Source organism: Anarrhichthys ocellatus, unplaced genomic scaffold, assembly GCF_004355925.1.
Source record: "Anarrhichthys ocellatus isolate YVR2014 unplaced genomic scaffold, GSC_Weel_1.0 scaffold13, whole genome shotgun sequence".
In the NCBI taxonomy this organism is placed as follows: domain Eukaryota; kingdom Metazoa; phylum Chordata; class Actinopteri; order Perciformes; family Anarhichadidae; genus Anarrhichthys; species Anarrhichthys ocellatus.
In genome coordinates, this window is record NW_022280043.1 from 693,421 (window position 1) to 714,284 (window position 20,864).

Consider the following 20,864-nt stretch of genomic DNA (forward strand, 5'->3'; position numbering starts at 1 on the left):
ACACACACACACACACACACACACACACACACACACACACACACACAGGAAGTCTCTGCAACAATAATGCCTCGCAGTCTGATTACCACAACAATATGCTCACATACAATACCCACAGTGCTGATGTGTCATACATAGCAGTCCAATCAAGAAGGTAGGGGACATAATAACAACTATAATATCATTGCTCGGTGGAAACTGACTCTTCGTGTGACACACACACACACACACACACACACACACACACACACACACACACACACACACCAGGGTTCGCTATGGACCAGCAGCTGGCAGAGTTTCAGTATCTTGCTACAGGACATTTTAGCATACTAGATGGTTGCTGACACAGGATTCAAACCATTTTTTGCAGCTGAAGGACAGAGTCTTTAACCGCTACTCCACACTGCTACATCAATGCTGCTGGTGGGGTAAAATTTGAACCAAATGCTTACATAGTTAAAGGCCTGACCGCCGGAAAAACGTCCGAAACAGTTCAAATCATAACAGTACAAATTCAAGCACTACTGCTAATTCATAAGCCAGGCTTTGTTGTTATGTCCTGTAAAGTTACAATTTTGACAAGCCTTTCAAAAACCACACACTAGTCTACCTGGAAGAGGGTTGTTAAGCGTCCAGCTTCCATGGTGGCGGGACTTGAAACAGCATGCCATTGGGAAGCAGGAAGCCTTCAAATGGACTGTCCTGTATCCCAATAAAAAAAGGCCTGAAAGACAAGTTGTAGAGAGCTGTTTGAAACTACAGCAAAGAGGCTCCGGGTTCAAGGGACATGTCCGCACCGTGGAAATCCAGCTTATCTTGGCAAGGTAGAAATCGGAGGATTCAGACCAGCTGCCATAACATCCAGATTAAGCATTGCTCAAGGCAGCTTGCGATCCAGAACTGAGGTTCTCACACAGCGGACTGCTCCGTCAGAGGAGCCTCTGACACAGTGGCTCAAGCTGAAGCCAGTGAAGCAGGGTAAGAGCTGCCTGTGCCAGGCCCGCACACTCCACAGCACTGCAGAGATGACGATCGCAGTGGACTCAGCCCATGCAGCAGGCATCTATTTGAAAGAGACGACTGACTTTGCTCATTAGCCGGGGATGCCCGATTATAAAATGTGTCAATCCACCGACACAGGAGAAAAAGTACGGTACATCCAATTCGGTTATCGCATTCAAGAGAGCTGTGGATCCACTCAGAAGGATTCTTCACAGATACAGAGGGAAACTCTCCCGACATGTCGTAGTTTCAGCTCTAGTGAGGAGAGGTCTGGTGTGTGGTGGCACTCCAGCTGTGTGTGACTGTGAGAGTGGGAGTAAAGGGTACAAAAGAGCTACAAAGAGAGAAAAAGTACAGGGGTTCTGGAGGGGGGGGGGGGCAGCCTGGAAACACAGGGAGGAAACAGCACTCCACCCTGATTCTGTGACTGAGAACAAAGACAACCTCTTCCCCTCAAACTCAACAACACAGCCCGCTCATGGAAACACGGCGCTGAAACGTGCAACACATTGAAACTAATTCATATTCTGACCGTTAAACGTCTTGATGATACAAAACCCATTTCCATTCAGAACAAGGCCAGAAACAGAACTTAAGTAGTCATGCTCTGTAATCAGGAGCTGTGCCAAGATAAGGAACCAGTCAGGAAACATGGGGGTGTGTGACACCGTGTGTGTGTGTGTGTTCCTCTGACGTACTCCATCCTAGAGCCACACCTACCACTCTCTGAAACATCTCCCAGAGAGGCCAGATTTCCCTCTAACCTCATGATTCAATGAGTCATGGCAGGCCTGGTCAGGTGAGCATGTGGTTAAAGGAGATTGTTGTTTTAAAAAGGACCCGGCCTTTTAGCCAATCCGCTAGCAAAAGGCATCCTGATCACTTACATAAGACACCACCTTCCACGGGGCGCAATGGTTTAGGAAATACCTCCAACCTCATTATAACACTTGCCAGGTCACATAATACATTTTAATCTACTTAACTGACGCCACAAAAAGAGGTTATAATAACTGCGATTTCTTCTTATGTGCCCTGAAACCATTCAACCATTTAAAACCAAATAGCATAGTAAGAGTATATCGAATGAAGTTTGTTGTTGCTGTTTAAGATAAGCAATGTTTTCATCTGTCCTACAAAATCACTACTTTCTACTTAACCCACGGTCAAGATCTATAATTAAAGATGAATTCTGTCCGTAGGTTTTACTCTGTAATATAAAAAAGTACAATAATCAAAAGGGGAAAAATTGAGAATCAATCCAAAATTATGTAAAATCTCTCAGAATCAGCTACAATCTCTATTTCCAATAATAGAAAATAAGTATTTTCAATATCTAAATTTACAGAGAAAATACCTTTCTTGTGCGCCGTAACATAAGAAAATAAGTGCGCAACACATGAGTGTGTAAAAACACAGCTGAGATTCATCCACATGATCCCGGTTATTTAACATTCCTTGTGGTGCTGAAAGTGAAGGAGGGGGCGGAGAGAAAGGAGTCTGTGCACACTTGATTATACAATCTCCAACCCTTATCTCCCCTCTACGCTTTAATTCATTGAAAAACTCATTTCATGCCGTGTTTCTTGCTGCTGAGGAACGCACGACTGTGTCAAAATACACACAGAGTGCATGAGTGAGTCCAGAACCTCACCGCCATTGTTGTGTTGTTGTGGGTCCTGAGCCGGGGTCTCCACACGAAGGCTCTGTCCCATGATCCAGCCCCTAAGGGGCCCCTACCTGTCCTGCACCCAGAAATGTGCACACTACACCGGACAGCCGCACCTGCCTTCCTCCTTCAACAAAGTCCCCTGGTCTCTTCTACCTCAGGTCTTTTCTGTGTTTCCCTCGTCTATCCGTCCTCTATGCCTTTCAGTTCAGTCCCCCCCCGTCCGTCCGTCTGTCCGTCCCTCCTGCAATCTCCTTAGGACCTTCCCTCCCTCCAGGAGTTTGCCTCCCTCCCTCCCTTGCTCACTGACCCTCCCTCCTTGGCTCGCAGCACAGGTCAACATTCACTGAAAGATGCCTACCATTCCTGGGAGAAAGACAAGTTGTGTTTTCAATTTAGCGTGTGGTATGTGGTACAATGTGTGCTTCCAGTAATGCACGTCCAGTGCAATGTATGCTAAGTGGTGCAGCGGGTCTCAAGAGAACAAGGACTTTTAACACTGATCCAGAAACAGAAGAGCGAGACTCAAAACCTCAGACCACATTGTGTGCTTTGAAAACAATCCTCTGCCTCACATGTTGGTGTTAGTATTTTCTTGCCTTGCTGGCGCTGAGATGACAATGAGAACAGGAGCTAGAGTTAGACAGAGTCTGTATAAGCCATTCCTAAATGAGTGACGCATCTAACCCGACAAGCAAAAAGCTTAAAGTTAGTCTGGACTTGAAGGATGGAGCTGAAGATGAATCAACGCCCTCAATCAGTAGAAAAGACATGACTTTTTTGGGACATGGGAATGATGGATCTCAAGTCGATCTGACCGTTGTTGCTGCTGTTGTTTCCATATCCAGCATGAATTGAACTCTATTATTAAGCTAAGAATACTGTTTTTTAGAACCGACACAGGGTGTTTATCATGCCGCTCACCCCCCAGACACCATTTTATGCACATCTCCAAGTCTCTTATCACAATTTGAACAGTCTTGGGAGGTATTAGCATGACTTTGAAACATGTTTGCCAAGGAGAGCTGTCCTGTTTGGGGCTAGAAGAGAGTGAGAGAGAGTGAGAGAGAGAGAGAGAGAAAAAGAGACAGCTTTCTCTAAACTAGAAGAAAGGAGGGAGCGCAGACTGGACCCCTGAATTAGAGCTTTGATTCCTTTTGAGGTTTGTGTCTTAGGTCTGACTGCTCCTCAGAGGAATCCAGAGCATTGAGCTGCGTCATTATGCCTCCATAGATCAGAGTTTTCTGAGCGTTTGGCGGCATCTCAAGCTGTTTCTAAAGATGGAGAGCTAGTGTGTTCGACGGCGTTCCTTTTCTCTCCCTGTGCCCCAAATACAGCCTCCACACCGGGCCGGCTTCCAGGGAGAGCTGAGCCAATCCGCATGAGCCCAGAACCTGACCTGGATAACAGACTGGGCCAGGCTACTTCAGTAGGCACACAGACTGAGGCAGGTACACACACACACACACACACACACACACACACACACACACACACACACACACACACACACACACACACACACACACACACACACAGTATGGAGCTATGAAGTTATGGGTCACTGCTGCGAGTCTCATTTATGATGGATAATTTGTATTTTTTTTCAAACATTTTAACATATGCTTCATCATTTTCTGTAAGGACATGGTTTATTATCGTTAGTATACTCTCGTGTCTGAACGATAAATTTGAAGCTACCGCCAGCAGCTATTGAGCTTAGCTTAGCTTAGCACAAAGACTAGAAACAGGGGGAAACAGCTAGCCTGGCTCTGTCCAAAGGTAACAAACTCCACCAGGAAGTGCACGCCTGTAAAACAACAAGCTGTCATTTTGTATTGTTTTTTTTTTATTAAACTGATTAAATAAATCACATATAGTTATAATAACCATATTACCCCAAGTGTGTAACTATTGCTTTAATAGAAACGCAACACTAATAACACACCTGTAGATGTTTTTCAGTCTTGTAGTGCTGTTATTATGAAGAAGCCACAGGAAGTGATAGTCACGAGGGAAGGTTTAGGCTATGAACATTTGGGCTTTTTAACTGCCTGTTTATTTTTACAAAAGGGAACTGGTGAACTGAAGACCTGCAGGTCACGGTTAAACCGATTTAACAATGAATCACACGGACTTATGCCAACCAGGGAGTAGTCCCAGAGAAGCCAAGTTTTGGGAGGGGAAACTGATCCTCAATCAGGCCCCAAGTTTGAGATGTTTGGCGGAGGAGCTCATAAAACGTACAGAGACTAGACAGACCCCATAAACAGTGGACGTATAGTTGAGTGGATCCACAGCGTTAACACCGCACTTAACAAACCACAACGGGCAACTTGGTACTCACCACGATTTTCCATTACAGAGTTTGAGGCACACCGGTCAACGGCTCCTGAAAAACAACAGTTGGAGCATCAACAGCAGGTTGAGAAGTGAGCTGAGACACACTAGTTAAACCAGTGCAGCAGCAACTCAGTGTTTCCTCAAATATGTTTGCAAGTGATGCTCCAAAAAACATCAACACTGTGGTCTTGGAATCATGAGATATTTGGCCTTAAATGATTTCAATTAAAATTCAAAATAAGCCATAATTAATCTTTTCAGTATAAAATTATCTGAAGCATCGAACTTAAAGTGATCTGGCAAAGATGAACCCAATGATCCCCGACGACTTTCATGCCAAATTTAAAATCAAACCATGTGTAGTAACTTCTACTCAGCTGAAATAAATCACATAAATACAGTAAAGTATAAATACAGTATTCCTATCATAGATGTATCACTAGATTATACTTTAATATACTTGTATTTATTGCTTATAGAAATGACTGGTACAGCGTTTACCATTTTAGATATAATGTGTATTTTTACCATTGACAGTGTGTATAGCAGCTGAAATGTTTATTACACATAAAGAAATTCTCCAAAACGTAACAGCTGTGGTTATTCATCGTTCAATAGGATGCATGTGGCATTCATTATAACTGACCTTAGTATCATTCATTTGTGTGAATATATATATATATATATATATAAATAAATAAATAAATAAATAAATGTGTAGACATACACTATAGAAAGTCATGGGTGGGACGGGGTGGTTGAGGTCCTCAGCAGCAGTGTACCAGCATCTGTTCAGGTCTCCAGCATGCTTCAGATGGCAGCTCTACCCATCTTCACCCCTCTGATGAAAGAAAAACAAAAAGGATGAGATCACAGTCAGTCTTAAAAGTGTGATCTTCATTTCGATAGTATGTTGATAGAGCACAATGCTGCGTGAAAAGGTCTAAAAGCCTACGGCGTGGAGATCGAGCTTCAACCAGAAGACGCAACAAAATAATCCACATTCCCTCGTACGTATTTGAGAGCGTGTGCACTCGGAGGAAGCGTGAAGCAGACGAAACAACGAAGACACAACATAAAGCTGCAGCGGGACAATACATCTGAGAACACACACACAGTTTGGTAGAGCTTGTAGTAGATGGACTACGGCAGACTCCGGTCAGCTAAAAAAAGACAACGATGCTACAGTCACGCTCAGAAGTGGATGACTGAAGTGTGAAATGATATGCGTTACGTCACGCTGATGGTGTTAAAGTCTGGTGGGAGAACGCTTCCCTGGCTCTCGTTTCAAACTAGTCACAGGGAAAAAGTCAAAACACTCAATAATGTAATTAAAACACGAGTGCATCACTTCACAACCACAACGTATCCCGTTTAAGTATCTGAAGTGGGCAATTTACGTATCGCAAAAAAAACACTTTGCCATTGATTGTTATAGTTACCGACTGAGCTGGCAAAGCAGATACCTAACAAGTAGTGTTTCTTCATTTGAGTATAAAAGAAACACAAAGCAGACTGATGGAGCCGCGGGGCAGAGAGCAGCAGAGCGGGGGAACAGTCAGCTGTGCTTTCACTCAGAGAGGAGGCCGACAGAAGCTGCTTTCAGTACAACTTAAAACTGGAGTACAAAAGCTTCTCAGAACAGAAAATGAGAAAATGAGCAAACTCTACTATCTTGCACCTACTGGACCTGTTGCATATATTTATTGAGGATGGAAATATCAACATCTGCTCTCGTCAGTTCCCAGAGAAAAGAGGATGAGACATGACTGCTAGGATTGTAGCTTTAACATCCAAGTTATTTTAAGGCATCACCTCGGGCTCTGAGGAACTGAGATTCCCATTTTACACTATTTAGACTTTACAGAACCGATTGATCGTTTAAACAAAAAAAAAACCTTCACAGCATCATAACACACACAAGTTGACCGTTCTTGGCAATAAAACGTCTTTTTGGGCGGTCGAGAAAAACATGCATGGACATCTGCTTTGCACGAGAAACCAAAAATGTAAATGACACAAGAAAAAAAGAGATGCCGTTTATAACTACCCACAAAACTCCTCCAGTTCCTCTCTCAACAGCACTGATGGATCTCAATGCAAAGTAATCCTTCTGGTGGTCTACCGGGCCTCCGGGTTACAGCTTACATTTCGGCGAATTACTGGTCTAACTAAAATGCAGCATTCTCGTCTTGCTGGCAAACATCGTTTTCGGCGATTGGCCAGATAAGAGCAACAGCAGCTTCGGACTCTGTGACGGCGTCCAGGCCACAGGAGGCCCTAAGACAAGACTATTAATGTTACCGAGGATCAATGGTTTGCCATGACGTAGAGCGGCATCTGTCCAAGGCACATGTGTGACTGGCGGATAGACATGTAAGCTTAGAAATGGTGCACCTATACACATATTTACTGTGTCATAGCATTCTTCTCTGTTCCTCTTCCAGACCCATTTACCGGCAGGGTCAAAGATCAACTTCCCTCTCAAAAGAAGAAGCCCGAGTAACGACATTTAGACATCAAACTGGCCAATAATCCTGCCTGCTGGACAATAAAGTGCATCTTATCGTCTAAAATGGGATTTAAAGCACCAAAGTTTAAACCGTACAGTCGTTCCAAACAGAACGGAGAAGCCGGACACCACCGAGAGGAGGCAGATGCATTCGCGGTCAAAGATGAAGTGTTTTACACTCGCGCCCAGCGCCACAGACTTGGCTGGTTGACTCAAAAATAAATCGAGCAGAGTGGTGAGAGCGCTTGGCTCTGTCCGGGGAAAGAGGAAAAATATCTTTGGTTGTCTGAAAGTATGAGCGGATTTTGAGGCAGTGAGGGGGTAGAGCTGCAAATACTGAGAATGTTCCACCATTTAAGTCACAGCCTAATATGTTATGTATGCATAACATTCGCACGCGCCACTGCATGTTAAGTACAACCTAAAACTGGCTTAAGTAGATACATTTTGCCCTGTTTCACTTGCTTCTGTCACGCTCACAGTCTCAGAATGTGCCCATAAAAAAAAAAGGTATGTTGATGGCCTACTTCCCTTTAGTCGTTAACCCTCTCCCTGCTCTCTGATGCGAGGAACTGATCAATACCAAAGTGACGAGTGTGTCCAAACAGCGCAGGACCCTCTGTCGCGTCACAAAATCTATTATGTGTGAAGCTGTACGACAGCCGCGCCGCGAGTCACTTCACAGCGTCGCGAGAACAAATCGAGGAAGACATTGACACACGCGACCAATTAATGACACAAATACCCAGCTGGAGACAGAAGAGCAAATAAATGAGTCAGAAAGTTATCGCCCCACCTCATCCGTCACTTCTGCAACTCTATACAATCGGGACGAACCCACACATCCTTTTCCTGGATGATGACAATTAGGATTTTGTCTTCTTCTTTGCCACAAACACACTGAATAGGAATAGGAGCCACCATTCAGGTATGTGAAAGCAGCCGCTACAGACCGCCTAGACGTCCCGACTGTATAACGCACAGCACTATAGCGCTGATTCAATGACGATGGGAGAGGAAGCGGCAGCAGCTGGCCGGGTTTATGCCATCCGTAAATAGCAGCGCGCTTCTCTATCCAGAGCAAGAGTTTTGGTGCACAAAAAGCCACCAAGTCAGTGGAGGAAAGTCATTGAATCCACACTTAAAGACTTTCAAGTGAAGTTACAAGTAACACCGAGATGGTGCATAACTGATTTAACAGCAGTGGGTCCTGAGTCAGGTGAGCTGAAGCATACTTACAGGCCTGCTCCAGAGAGGTATCAATCATAGATAGTGCAGATCAGGAAAACAAAAGTGTCTGCTGTTTGGAAAGCAAAGTCAGACCTGCAGCCCCTCTGTTGGACCGCTCTGCAGAGTGTACCCGAGCAGCACAGTGTCCGCACCGCTCTCCAGAATGGACGGACAAGGGTGTCTGTTCCCAATCCGGGCCGGGTGAGCGTCATCACCGAGCCTGCCCCAGAAAAGCATCATTCACCACCACAGGGACCGCTGGCCCACTTCTTTTTTTTTTTTTCTTTACAAGGAGCCCAAAATGCTCCTCGCCTTTGCTAAACTTTTCTTTGTCAGAGTCCCTCCACCTGTGTGTGCAGACTGCTGCTGCACTGCAGGGACGACTTACCACCATGCAACACAATGCATCTTCACTGACACTGAAGGTAAGTGAGCATACACAACAAGCATCAACATTCTCACATCTCCCCCTTAGAGGCTATCACGTCTTCTCCCTGCCCGGTGAGGGGAGAGAGGGGGGGGCTGAGAGCTTCGGAGGAATCTCAGGCACGGCTCAGTCTCATCTGTGGTCTAACTGATTCAATCAGGCCCAGCTGACAGCTTAACCATCGGTGGTTGCCTCTCAATGGCCCATTAAAGGATGGGGGGGGGGCTTCCAATGGGAAGTGGATGGAGCTATAACACAAGCCATGAGGCAGCATTTCCTGGGAAGAGAAAATTAACTTCAGGAGCTATTACGCCACGGGCAGATGGAACGAGAGGTAATGCATGTTACTGCATATAGGAGAAGGTTCAAGAGGGAGAGGACCTGACCAGACTATTAGCCAGGCGTTCTGCATCTCACATGGGCCAGATGTGCTATGGTTCACGAATAAGCTATTCATGTGGACACTCATTGGAATAAATACAACAGACTTAAAACAACACACACACACACACACACACACACACACACACACACACTTGTTATGCCTGTTGAGAACACACACTTCTGTCTGTAGCTTTTCCTGTCAAAAAGTGTGTGAGCCTACTATGTGAATGAATTGCTGATGGTTCTTTGTGGCATCCCATAGCAGATAATGTCCTTGAGGAAATCCACTCTCCTTAGTCAACAAGGAGTGACTTAACCATGAAAATGTTTTTTTTTCTAAATTTGCAGTCTACCATCTCCACAATTTCTCTGTGAGGACGAACAGGCGAGCGTATCACGTCTTCCATCTTTGCCCGAACACACCGTGCCCTAATTAGATTTAAATGGAGCGCTGATTTATAATTGTATCGCCGAGATTAGACCGGCTATTACTTGACCGCTTCCTTTCCTGAGGCAAGGTTTGTAAGTTACCTGAGAGGTTGACTCGGTCTATCGCGTGAAAAGCATCACATTAAAACAGCTGTTCCTCCCGGCAGAAGGAGGAAACCGAAGTAGTGTTGTGAAGGGCTTCCTACGTCGACCTGCCTCCCTCTCCGCGAGCGGATCTCGCGCCAGTGGACTCAAGATGTTGATGAGCGACAGAGAGTAGAGCACAAGTCAAGCCAGCCTCAACGAGCACGGTAACTTCCGGTCAGACGCTTCAAAATAAAAGTCACAGAACGCATTTTTGCTACGTTTTGTACATAACACGATTTAAATAAACAAAATCAAGTAAAGTGTGATTTGTTATGCATGGATTTACGGTTGTTGATATTTTTCAATTACTTGCTTTTCACAAAAATGCAGATAGCACTCGAGGTAGGCTACATATCCATTTGTCAACATTTTAAATTAGCTTATTATTAGCCTACTTTGAAGCAGAGGGCTTCTATCGTTAAAGCCGTGTGTAATCCTGCGCCTACAAAATGAAGCTACAATTTAAGAGTAATTTCATTTGATTTGAGTAAAGTGTCCAGTTTTCCCATTCTAGCAGCATCTCCTTACTGATGGCTGCAGTGCAGACAGAATAACACATGCCAGAGGAAAGCGTTTCTAGAGGCCTGGACATGTCTTTTCCCACAACATGACAAAGCGTAAAGACAAACAAAACGGCATACAGACCTTTTAAGGTGCATCCAACTGACAGTCATCCGACTACAAACATCGACACACACCATCTACATCCCGGAGATCACACGCATCCTTTGTTGTGCATGGACGCCTGTGCAGAGATCAGTGGAAAATGGAGTTTCAGTGGTAAACGGCAGCAATGATTTCAGCGAAAACAAATCAGAACAAACACCTTTAACCTATGGCACCCATAGTGTGCAGGAAATGAAGCTATTTGCATGTAATGCTACTCTGTAAACGTTCAATTTACTCGGCATGCCGGCTTGTTTTGTGTCGGCCAAGTTGGAGCGCAACTTAGGTTATTGTCTGCGGAGGAATCTTCCCTCCAAACGCAGTCAGTAGTGCATTTGCTCCCCCGTGACATCAGACATCAAGTACCTCTCTCCCGACTCACCCTCCTGCACCTCCTCCTTTGAAATTAGTTACAAACGATTTAAAAATAGCAGCCCGGTCATTTCCTCACCTCACACTATCCCCCTCTTCCACTGCCCCGGTCCAAACACTTTACGCACTTACCGGAAACCATCCCGAGCTGGGCATCTCGGTAACGGTAGTTCTCGGTGGAAGCTGTAGCTCCTCTGTGGGCATTGGGAACACGGCTCTTCTTTGTGCCGGGAAGACTTCAGTACCCACCACGCATTGCATTGCATTGATCTGGGGTGGGAAGGGGGGGTGGAGGCGCATTCCGTTATATTTTCCCACCGTGATAATCACTTTCCCCCTCCTATAGCTTACCCATCATTTTATTATGTATATAAAAAATAGCTCCCAAATGTAATCCTGAAATAGCGCCTGCTGTCGTTACTTGAATCATAATCAACTTCAAATCATAAGCTTTATTGGGATCAAATTAGAAAAAAACAGCACAACTACAGTTTGCTTTTGATAAACTCACAGTGACTGACAGCTTCATTTAATTTAGATGTGTATAAACATAGCAGACCACAACCAATCTACATGACGTTCAATGCACAATATGAAAAAAAACTGAATTATGTTGTGTTACATTTTTTATCTATTTTTAATTCATAATCAAAATATCCTGAAATAACTCTTATTATACTGACATGAAGAATACATATGAACTCTTCTTCAGCTTCCTAAACAGGCTTTCAAAGGTTTCTGGGAGGTTTTCCCATGTAGGAAGCCACTGACTTACTGCGCTACTTTGGTGGATAAAGTATAATTTCTTTCTGTGAAAATAGCAATACCTTAATGTCAAACTAGTCCATTAAAAGTATTGCATTCAGATAAAGTATTGAGCGTTATTGGTAAATAACATATACAAGTATTGATTCTGTTGTTAACGCACATGCAGTATTTTAAGGGGAAAAAATAAAACAGACATTCTGCTCTTCCATTGTTTTTTTGGATATATTTAGTACATCTACAAACATAAATGACAGTTTCCTAAAGCCGTAAAACAGAGCAGCAAGTATTCAATAAGGTGATGTCATCAGGTGACAAATGAAAAATGTAGTCATATGTTGATGTTGTAGGAGCAACATCAACATATGACTACATTTTTTATAAATGTTTTATATGAGAGTGAGAGATCTGTTCTAGTCTGAGTTTCTAGCAGCCAGATGCCATCTACTGGCCAACTACAGTGATAGCATGCTTCTCCAATGATTTAGCTCCAAAACAACAGTACGGTGTCTTTTACTTCATCATAAATACCAGCGTGTATCGGTGCAATTGAAAGATCTAGAGGTTATTTTTAGGACTAGCTCATCCACGGATGATTTATTAGACCAAAATCTGGATAATTTAAGTTCTTTAGATATCACAAAGAGTAACACAAGGAAGCATTTTGATCCAACAGGGAAAACCAATACCAATTAAATCTTTTTTGTGAGCGTCTGCTGAACAAATTTCAACTGAGGAAGCCGATGGTACACTTAAATACACAGCAGCAGCAGCAGCAGCACTATATCTGGAGTCTTCCTGGTTCCATAGTTTAGCTGATACATATTTCATAATGTTTGAGATAAATGCAGGATAACCACCTCAAAGTATCAAAAAAGCTCAAACTGGTAGAATAGATATCTGCACACTATGTTTGAGATAAGAAATGATCTCAGATAAAGTGTCCGCACTGGAATTTTCAAAGCTTGTTTTAATGTGAATACAATATTAAAACAATTATGATTTGACAATTTATCATATTCTTTGGTAAATGGAGGAAATAGACCACAATGGAAAACCAAGTATCTGAAGAAAATGTGATGAAATAACTATGATGATCAGATGTTGAGTTAGAAATGTTTAGACTGAGGAATCCACAGCATGACACTGCATATACAGTGTATATATGTGCAAGTCAACATTTATATTTTAGATATACATTATTTATCTGTAGTTCATTCTTTAAATCATTGTGACCAATGACTCTGTCTTTGTGTTCCTGTAAGATGGACTGAACATTTTTAATTCGATTCAACTCAGATTACTTGGAATAGTAGCAAGAAATACACAATTCAAATCAAATACAATACAGTACAAGCCAGATAAATACATTCTGACATTTTGTAATATAGATATATACACTGTGTGTGTGTGTGTGTGTGTGTGTGTGTGTGTGTGGGTGTGTTTATCAAGAGGCCTTAATCAACTGATATTGCTTAAGTATGGCTGGTATCTCTGAGTGAACTTGATATCACTGATAAACTACCCATAACTAAATAAATCAAGCACTTTCCCTAGAAGTGCCCCACAGCAATGACGAGGGCAAAGTGAGCCTTTGCACTTTGCCCTATACTATGTTACACACAGTGTTGCACAGTAGGGATTGTTCCTGCATAGGATTTGGATGCTGACATGAACAAGACAGACAGCTGTCTGAGCTCACATAATGAAATATGATCTTGTGCCCTGGTGGTAAAGAATCATTGCAATGCACAGTAGAGGGTAAAACACACACTTGTTCTGCTGTAAGGGTTGGTTTATGTTTTTGACCATAGGGTCCCCTTGTCTTTGCATGATTCAGTACAGCCTTGTTGAAAAACACCCCCATGGTAAATCCCCAGTAACAGCTGTGTGCATGTGTGCGTGTGTGCGTGTGTGCGTGTGTGCGCGTGTGTGTGTGCGTGTGTGTGTGTGTGTGCGTGTGTGTGTGTGTGTGTGTTTGGGTGGCTGAGACGCTGCATGGGCTATTGCTGCACTGCACATTCTTGGGGAACAGCTGTGGAATATTTGACCACTGGCTGCATCAGGATTGTTTAACTCTTTTGCTGACTTGTGGATAAATGGGCGCCTATGAAGCTTTATGGATGCCTAACAGGTCCCACTCCTTTATTATAACAAACACTCATAAAGGCCCGAGGCAGGCGACCTATGACTCATGATGAGCAAGAGAAGGACAACGTGCCTCTAACTGCGTTATCATTTATGAATTTAAAGCAATCATTTCACCTCATGAGCATCATTTTCTTGATTTATTGCTGAAGTCTTTTCCTCGTGCACTCAGCTGGAAAGATTTACGATACAGAGGGCTATTCTGAGAGCGGGAACATATAGTGTCACCAATCACAGTCAATGCCATTTGGCTGTGACCCAACAAGAATGCCTTTTGAGTAAATAAGTATACATAGCACTAAAGCATTTAAGGAATGTTTACGGAGTGTGTTTAATCAGTATGGTTTGTATCTAATGTGCGTGACCATTTTAAGCTAAATATATACCACAGGGGTCAGTACTGGTACAACATATGAGTCGTTTTCAGGATTCAGTGCTATTCAACTAAATCACGCTCACAATGTGAATATAGAGTCTCTCCTATTCCAGCACCATGGACAGGGTTCTGCCACTGAGGCAGCCTGTGGTTTCTCTGCCGAGATCATCAGTCAATCATTCATAAGTGTGTTTGTCATATAATCTTAATTTCTTTATTTTGTTTTACAACAGAGTGGGTACTATTGTTCATTGCTGCTGGTGGTGCCACTCGATGACTAGAACATACATAGAAATGCCTCAATTTAAAATGAATCACAATATCATTAACCCCCTCAGTGGGCCCATGTGATTTCCGGTGATTGACCTGAGAATGGCCTCAGACTGCTACTTCCTGCCATTTCTCCTCTCTGTTTTTTGCACCGACATGAATGTTGAACATGTTTCCTGTTTTGCTGTGTAGGACACGACTATTTAAAACAAGAGAGTTGAGAGGAGTAAATGATAAAGAATAGTGTGGGGACAAGAATGAGCAAGAAAATGTACAAGTCAGGTTGAGCATGCTTTGAAATATGTTAACATTATGACGACAATGCCAAAATGGGATGTTACAGAACTTTATAATAGCATTATTAAAAAAGATAATACAAGTTAATAATAGTAAGGGACAGGCAACAACAAAAATGTCAAACACCCTTTCTTTAATGGAATAGTTCAAGAGAGGGTAGATGAAAGATTGATCCCACTCTTGTGTCTGTGCGGTAAATGTTAAGCTACAGCCAGCAGCTTCTAGCTTAGCCAGACAAAGTGGGAAACAGCTAGCCTGACTCTGTGCAAATCCGTTTAAACAAATGTGTAAAGGTGAGATGTCACAGCTGACTGCAGTATGAATATTGCGTAACTGTCTCGGACATTGTTCACTATTCTACTGTGGATGCAGGCAGCCTATATGTGATATTGTCTGAGGCGGTGGTTATTTCACTACAGCTTTATTCATTAGATTAAAGATGAATCCTCTCTCATTGTTTTTCTAGGCTCCAACGCCGGTCCTGCTCTTCTTGCATATTCAGGTATGCATGGACGTGATGTTCAGCGCAGGCAGTCAGAAAGGAACACGGGGTGACAGGGCATTTTGTTCCTCCTGCTCACCCCCTGAGCAAAGTAACAAAACGCTGCATTCTTTCCACAGATCCTTATGACAACACAGGCTGCGCACCCTTTGAATAGCAGGTAAACATATTATTAATGTGGGCCTTGAATTCCGGGACCATTCATCCGTCTCAGGCTCCTTTTGAACTCAGAAATGTGTTTGCTTGTCACACAACCGAATCACACAAGCCATCTAAAAGGATTTATTTGACCTCAAATTATCCCTCACGTATACTTTCTTTGCGGTAAGGACTTTATTTACGCAGTGTGCATTTCCAAAGCAAACAGAAGGCCATAAATTAGAAAAAAGGACAAAAACAAGATGGATGTCAATTTTTTACTTTTTAGTCTCAATTTATCTTTACATTAAAACACTCCTACAGACAGATACGAAGATACAGACTTGATTTTAATATATTTAATATACACTTGCACACAATAATCTATTATAAAGAAATACAACTTTCAGTAGACTACATAACTTTTTTCAACATGTATCCGCAAAGTCAATCATAACAAAAGTAATTATATAGATTGTAAAATAATAAATGTATTGATTGATAAAAGAAAATAAATACGTTTTACAAAAGTAAATACAGTATATGAGAAATTCCTGAACATGTATGTACAGTATGCATGTCCCTTTTTTCCTGTCACAGCCTTCTGTGTCAGTGCCTGGCCTGCCTGTCTGTCTGTGCAGTGACACACAGACAACCACCCTGAGTCTCACAGACCAATCGGCCATAATGTCCAAAATGACCACAGGTGCAGCGCTCTCTTATCGTGGTAGTAGCTCCTCTCAGTGATGATCCTCCACATCTGTTTACATGATATGTTTGCAGAACTCTGTCACATGTTCCACCCTTGACCCCCGGGTACAAACAGACATTTTTGTGGCGCTTTGGGCTTTCCCGCGTCGGACACCATCCTTCAGCAACCTTTTGTTTCCCACCCTTTCTGTCAAAGGAGTGTCATTTTTTCAGGTGCTCGCTGCTCTCATTCTCTCACTGCCTCAGCTGGCACATTGTTTAGCGAGTGCCCTTCCTCTGAAAGGACTCATCTCTGTCTGAATCAGGTGAAGCGTTGCCGCAGCTCTGAGCGACAATTTCAGCCACACAATCAAAAATATGATCAAAATGTAAGTGAAATTGTGTATGTTTCTCTAGGCAATCTTATCATTCAAAGCTCACCTTAGGCTGCTCAGTATGTTGAGTTGACTTCTCTTCACAGTTCTCTTTTGGGATGTGACTTCAGGACTGCACGCAAGGAAACAAAAATGACCAGTTCTTTTGAAATCGAAACTCACCCTGACATTGCAGTTTGTCCCTTTAAATGTTTTATTGATGTTACTGTGGTTAAAGAACACCTCTCCTAAATAGAAGCATCCAACACTATTTCCTTATTGTGTTGGATGTGTTTGATAGTCTTATCTTTACGGGCTCACTAAATGTTTTATGTTACAAGAAAACAGTAAACCACATCTGCAATGTCACAGTTTAAACAAGAGACCTCGCTGGCCTCCCGCTCTGCCTCCTGTCTCGGCCTGTCACTCAGTCTCTCTACAGTCTCTAGGTGGTGACATTATGTTTGTTGACATTTCTAGGAAAAATTCTCTACATAGTTTTTCATTGCTTCCAATGAGCTTATTCTACTCCCTCAGGCCTCAGCTGTGCTGTTTTGTTGATCAGACCCTCCAACAAGCAGAACTTACAGAACACATAACAGTACATTTAATTCCATGTTAGCATTGCAGTGAAATGAGGTGTTCCCTTACGCTGCACCACTCCTTGTCCTCCACAAAGGGCCACAATACAGGCCTTTACTAACCACACATGGAGGCCATACAGATCGGGGATACAACACTAACAAGGGCCTGCAACTGATGCTTGATAGCTGCGTGGGATGCTTGGGCATCGACTCACCTGTGATGGCAGAAGTTGGTACAGTTATGATCATCAAGGTCGGCACAGGTGCAGCGGCGAATGGACCTTCTGCGTCGGGACAGAGCGCTGCCTAGACCATAAACTGTCGTCTTACTGCAGAGAAAAAGAGATACTTAGCGTCAGGCACATGATATAAACATTCTGCAGACTTTGCTCTTTGATACTTCATGCAGCCCTGCCCAGTTGATTGTACACTGGCTCAAAGTGAGTATGCTGCATGTGTGTGTGTGTGTATACATCGCGTCCTCTCATGCTCACCTGGGCGTGTTGATCCAGATGATATCCAGGTGGCAGAAGTAGTGGCACTCAGAGTCTAGCAGGCTGCTGCAGGCGCAGCGCTTGATCCTCACTCTCTGTGTTGGGACACCGTCACCGACCTCCACTTCTAGCCGTTTTATCACCGGAAGACTCAGACCTAATGCGAGACAAAGAGCCGTTCAGTAACAGTGATCCAAATGCAGCATCAACTCCAGCTCAGCCAAACCAAGTAACTCTGCTCTTTTCCACTTCTACGGTTTCTCAAAACACAACACTGATAGATGTGTTATATCACCAGTCTGTTATGTATAGAATTTACAAGTTTGAACATTAAAAAGCTCATCAACTATTCTTTACAGATGTATTACTCTTGATCTTTAACAGTCAGCAAACAGACTTATTTACAGGATGGGAATGCACAAATTACTTTGCTTTTTCTTTCTTGCAAATATTATAGACAGTCAAAAAAGGCAAAGTATAAAGACTACAACTATTTTTTGAGATAAAAAACCTGCATTAACTGAGGACAACTACCACACTCCTAACACTTGTACTCTTGTACTTGTATTACAGGAATCTATTACAATTTGTATGTCACAATTTAGCAACAGTAAATAAAATCTCATTGAGATCAAATTTGCATCTTTTGTGTAATACATGTTTCCTGTGCTTCTGTGCTTGCTAAAACATGCATGTGCACCAACATAGGGATGCTCGTTGCTGCTTAGAGCACAGTGTGGCTGAGACAAAAGCCGGAGTACATATGAATATGTGAGTCCCAGTTTACACAGCTGACTAACAACACAAAAGGTATAGCAAAAGTTTTTGGCACTGTTTCTTCTAGCATAACTGGGAAAGGTCCACTAAAACAATAATATGAAATTGTAAAGTTTAAATAAACTCACCATCCTCCATGGATGCCCAAAGAGTGATGAGAAGAAGAACTGAACTGGTGCGAGAAGACATAGTTGATAGCAGATGGATGAAGCTCTCCAGTGAGACTATTGTCCACATAGATACAGCTGTGTGTCTGATGTGCTGCTGCCATGTGTCTGCAGGTGTCTGAGCTCGGTCACTCTCTTATGCCTCTACCCTCCCTCGCGTGATGTCATGACCTAAAGCTCCACCCGTGGCCGCTTGCCATGCTTGCCACAGTGTACGACCCCAGGGCGTTTGAACCTGTGACACATTCCACGAATATGCGATTCTTTGTTGCCCCTCTGTATGTCACCTGCTGAGTGACATGCATGTCTTGCAGTTTGCCTTTGAATGAGGAATCATCTCTTTGCTCTTGCTATACATGAGGTTTGAGGGGGAGGAAGAGAGAGACGGAGGAAGACATCGGGACTGCTGAAGAGTTAGTTACCTAATATGCTAGAGTAGAGAGAGGGATCCTGGTATGAATATGCTCTAAAAAGTGACTGAGGACCGAGGCATTGAATCCCAAAAGAGATCACTGGAACACATGTGGGAAGAGATAAGAGGGGAGATGCAGTGATATGCTCGTATATGTTGACGTTTTAAGTTGGGTTTTCCCTAAGCTAGTTTTTTTCAATTATATAAATCAAAAGGAACATTTTCCTTTTCAATATTTATTTTGTGAGGCTCCTGATATAAAGACAGACACAGTGTCAAAGATGATTTAATGTATTCTAAAACAGTAACATTTTTCAAGGTCTGAAAGAGACCCTTTTTTGTGCACTGATGGATTGATAAACCTTTTAACGATAAACTGTTGGACTTTCCAGACTGAAATTTGAAAAATATTCATTCTTTTTCACATAGTTTGTTTAAAAGTTACATGCAGTAACTCATACATCCATTACATAATTTGGATTCAATATTTTCTCGAATAAGAATGATTTACTGTACCCCACTGTACCAGCCTAGCACTTAATGACTAGCTGGGGAACATAGTGGAGTTTCTATGAGCTAAACAGATGGATATTTTTCCTCAGGATTTGACACCTGAACATATAGACCACAGAAGAGAGCAGACTGTACTCTTCCTCTCTGCAGTGGGCATGTCCAGTGCACAAAAACATGTGAAAACATGCTGCAAAGCAGAGGAGAGGACAAATCAAAGGAGATCAAATTAAAAAGAAATGTAAAAGAGGACGATTGGAAGGACAATCATTATAATGATTTTGCTGTACAATACTGCTGCGCGTAATCCTTTCAAAACACTTGCACACACTGTTGTGCTTACACTTTGATTTTGAGATCTTAATTTCACACATCTCAGTCTGTTCCTGCATCCTTCCCTCCCAGAAGAAGAGTTGGTTATTATTGAGTCAATCAGGATATTCTGGCATCCAACACAGACTTTCGGTGTACAGGGGGACAATATTTTCCTAGCTCGTAAATATTTGGTGAATGTTCGACATGGTGATGAGATTGCCACAGTGCATCACGATAGCAACACATTCTTGCACCAGAGGTTATAAGTTCAGTTCCCTCAGGAGCACAGATGTGCCCCTCTCCACAGGCATTGCAGCTCATCAGGCTATTCAGTCTCTTAAAATGGATAGCAAGTAAAAGTAACAGTCAGAGGCTCTTTTTATTCAGCCACACCACCGATGTGTTTGTCAACTTCTGTCCTACTTGACAGCTGCTGTTTCGTTTTAACTAATGCCTCCTCAGTTCACTCCATACAATCTCCCTCTAGCTCTGTGCTGTCGGCATTTACAGTGCTTTGAAGAGGAAGAATGATCCTCCACTACTTGATAAAGGTGTCTATAAATACAAGCTCCTCCTTTCCTTGTAACATTTGTTTTTATGGAATGTCGAGTCATAGCAGCAATCATCTTTTGGCTCCTCGTCAACACACTCGCTTGGCTGTGCCTGAGTCAGCTTTACGCAATCCACGTCTTGCTGTGCTGCTAAACATTTTTGTGCAAAGCATCAGTGAGGGTGAATGGAAAACACTGCAGGGATGGGAGTGACACATTTATATGAATATTGTTTTGTATTCTTAGAGCTGCATGTGACGGATTGGAGTGCTTTATCTATATATATATATATATATATATATATATATAT

General features: G+C 42.8%; 2 protein-coding genes across 15 annotated transcripts in view; both read right to left on the reverse strand.

The window, feature by feature from the left end:
• The window catches only part of phactr4b (phosphatase and actin regulator 4b), a 22,417-nt gene extending 11,078 nt beyond the window's left edge, over nt 1–11,339 (reverse strand). For 3 of the 12 annotated variants that reach the window (XM_031853196.1, XM_031853187.1, XM_031853198.1), the window contains exon 1: nt 614–2,651. In XM_031853196.1, coding sequence (XP_031709056.1) covers nt 614–674 — 61 coding nt within the window. In that variant the 5' untranslated portion in view covers nt 675–2,651. The other 9 variants (XM_031853197.1, XM_031853189.1, XM_031853194.1 and 6 more) reach the window with 8 other exon arrangements.
• A 4,611-nt stretch (nt 11,340–15,950) lies between these two features.
• On the reverse strand, nt 15,951–18,887 carry LOC116386770 (endothelin-2). Of its 3 annotated transcripts, none has more exons than XM_031853271.1 (5): nt 18,728–18,887; nt 17,823–17,979; nt 17,544–17,657; nt 16,812–16,877; nt 15,951–16,440 (listed from the first exon to the last, which is right to left on the reverse strand). In XM_031853271.1, exons 1-5 carry the CDS (start codon nt 18,834–18,836, stop codon nt 16,290–16,292), a joined length of 597 nt encoding a protein of 198 aa, XP_031709131.1. In that variant the 5' UTR covers nt 18,837–18,887; the 3' UTR covers nt 15,951–16,289. The 3 variants fall into 3 exon arrangements, with proteins under 3 accessions (XP_031709131.1, XP_031709130.1, XP_031709132.1); XM_031853270.1 differs by having other exon boundaries at nt 15,951–16,578; XM_031853272.1 differs by lacking the exon at nt 15,951–16,440 and adding an exon at nt 16,487–16,715.
• Nucleotides 18,888–20,864: the final 1,977 nt, after the last annotated feature.

Bases quoted from the DNA above. Each gene is read 5' to 3' on its own strand.
- LOC116386770 (XM_031853270.1), bottom strand. From the start codon at position 18,836: ATGTGGACAATAGTCTCACTGGAGAGCTTCATCCATCTGCTATCAACT. The intron at 17,658-17,822 runs GTGAGCATGAGA...TTTTCTCTGCAG, and splicing joins ATCTGGATCAACACGCCCAG to TAAGACGACAGTTTATGGTC. The intron at 16,878-17,543 runs GTGAGTCGATGC...CCTTGCGTGCAG, and splicing joins ACCAACTTCTGCCATCACAG to TCCTGAAGTCACATCCCAAA.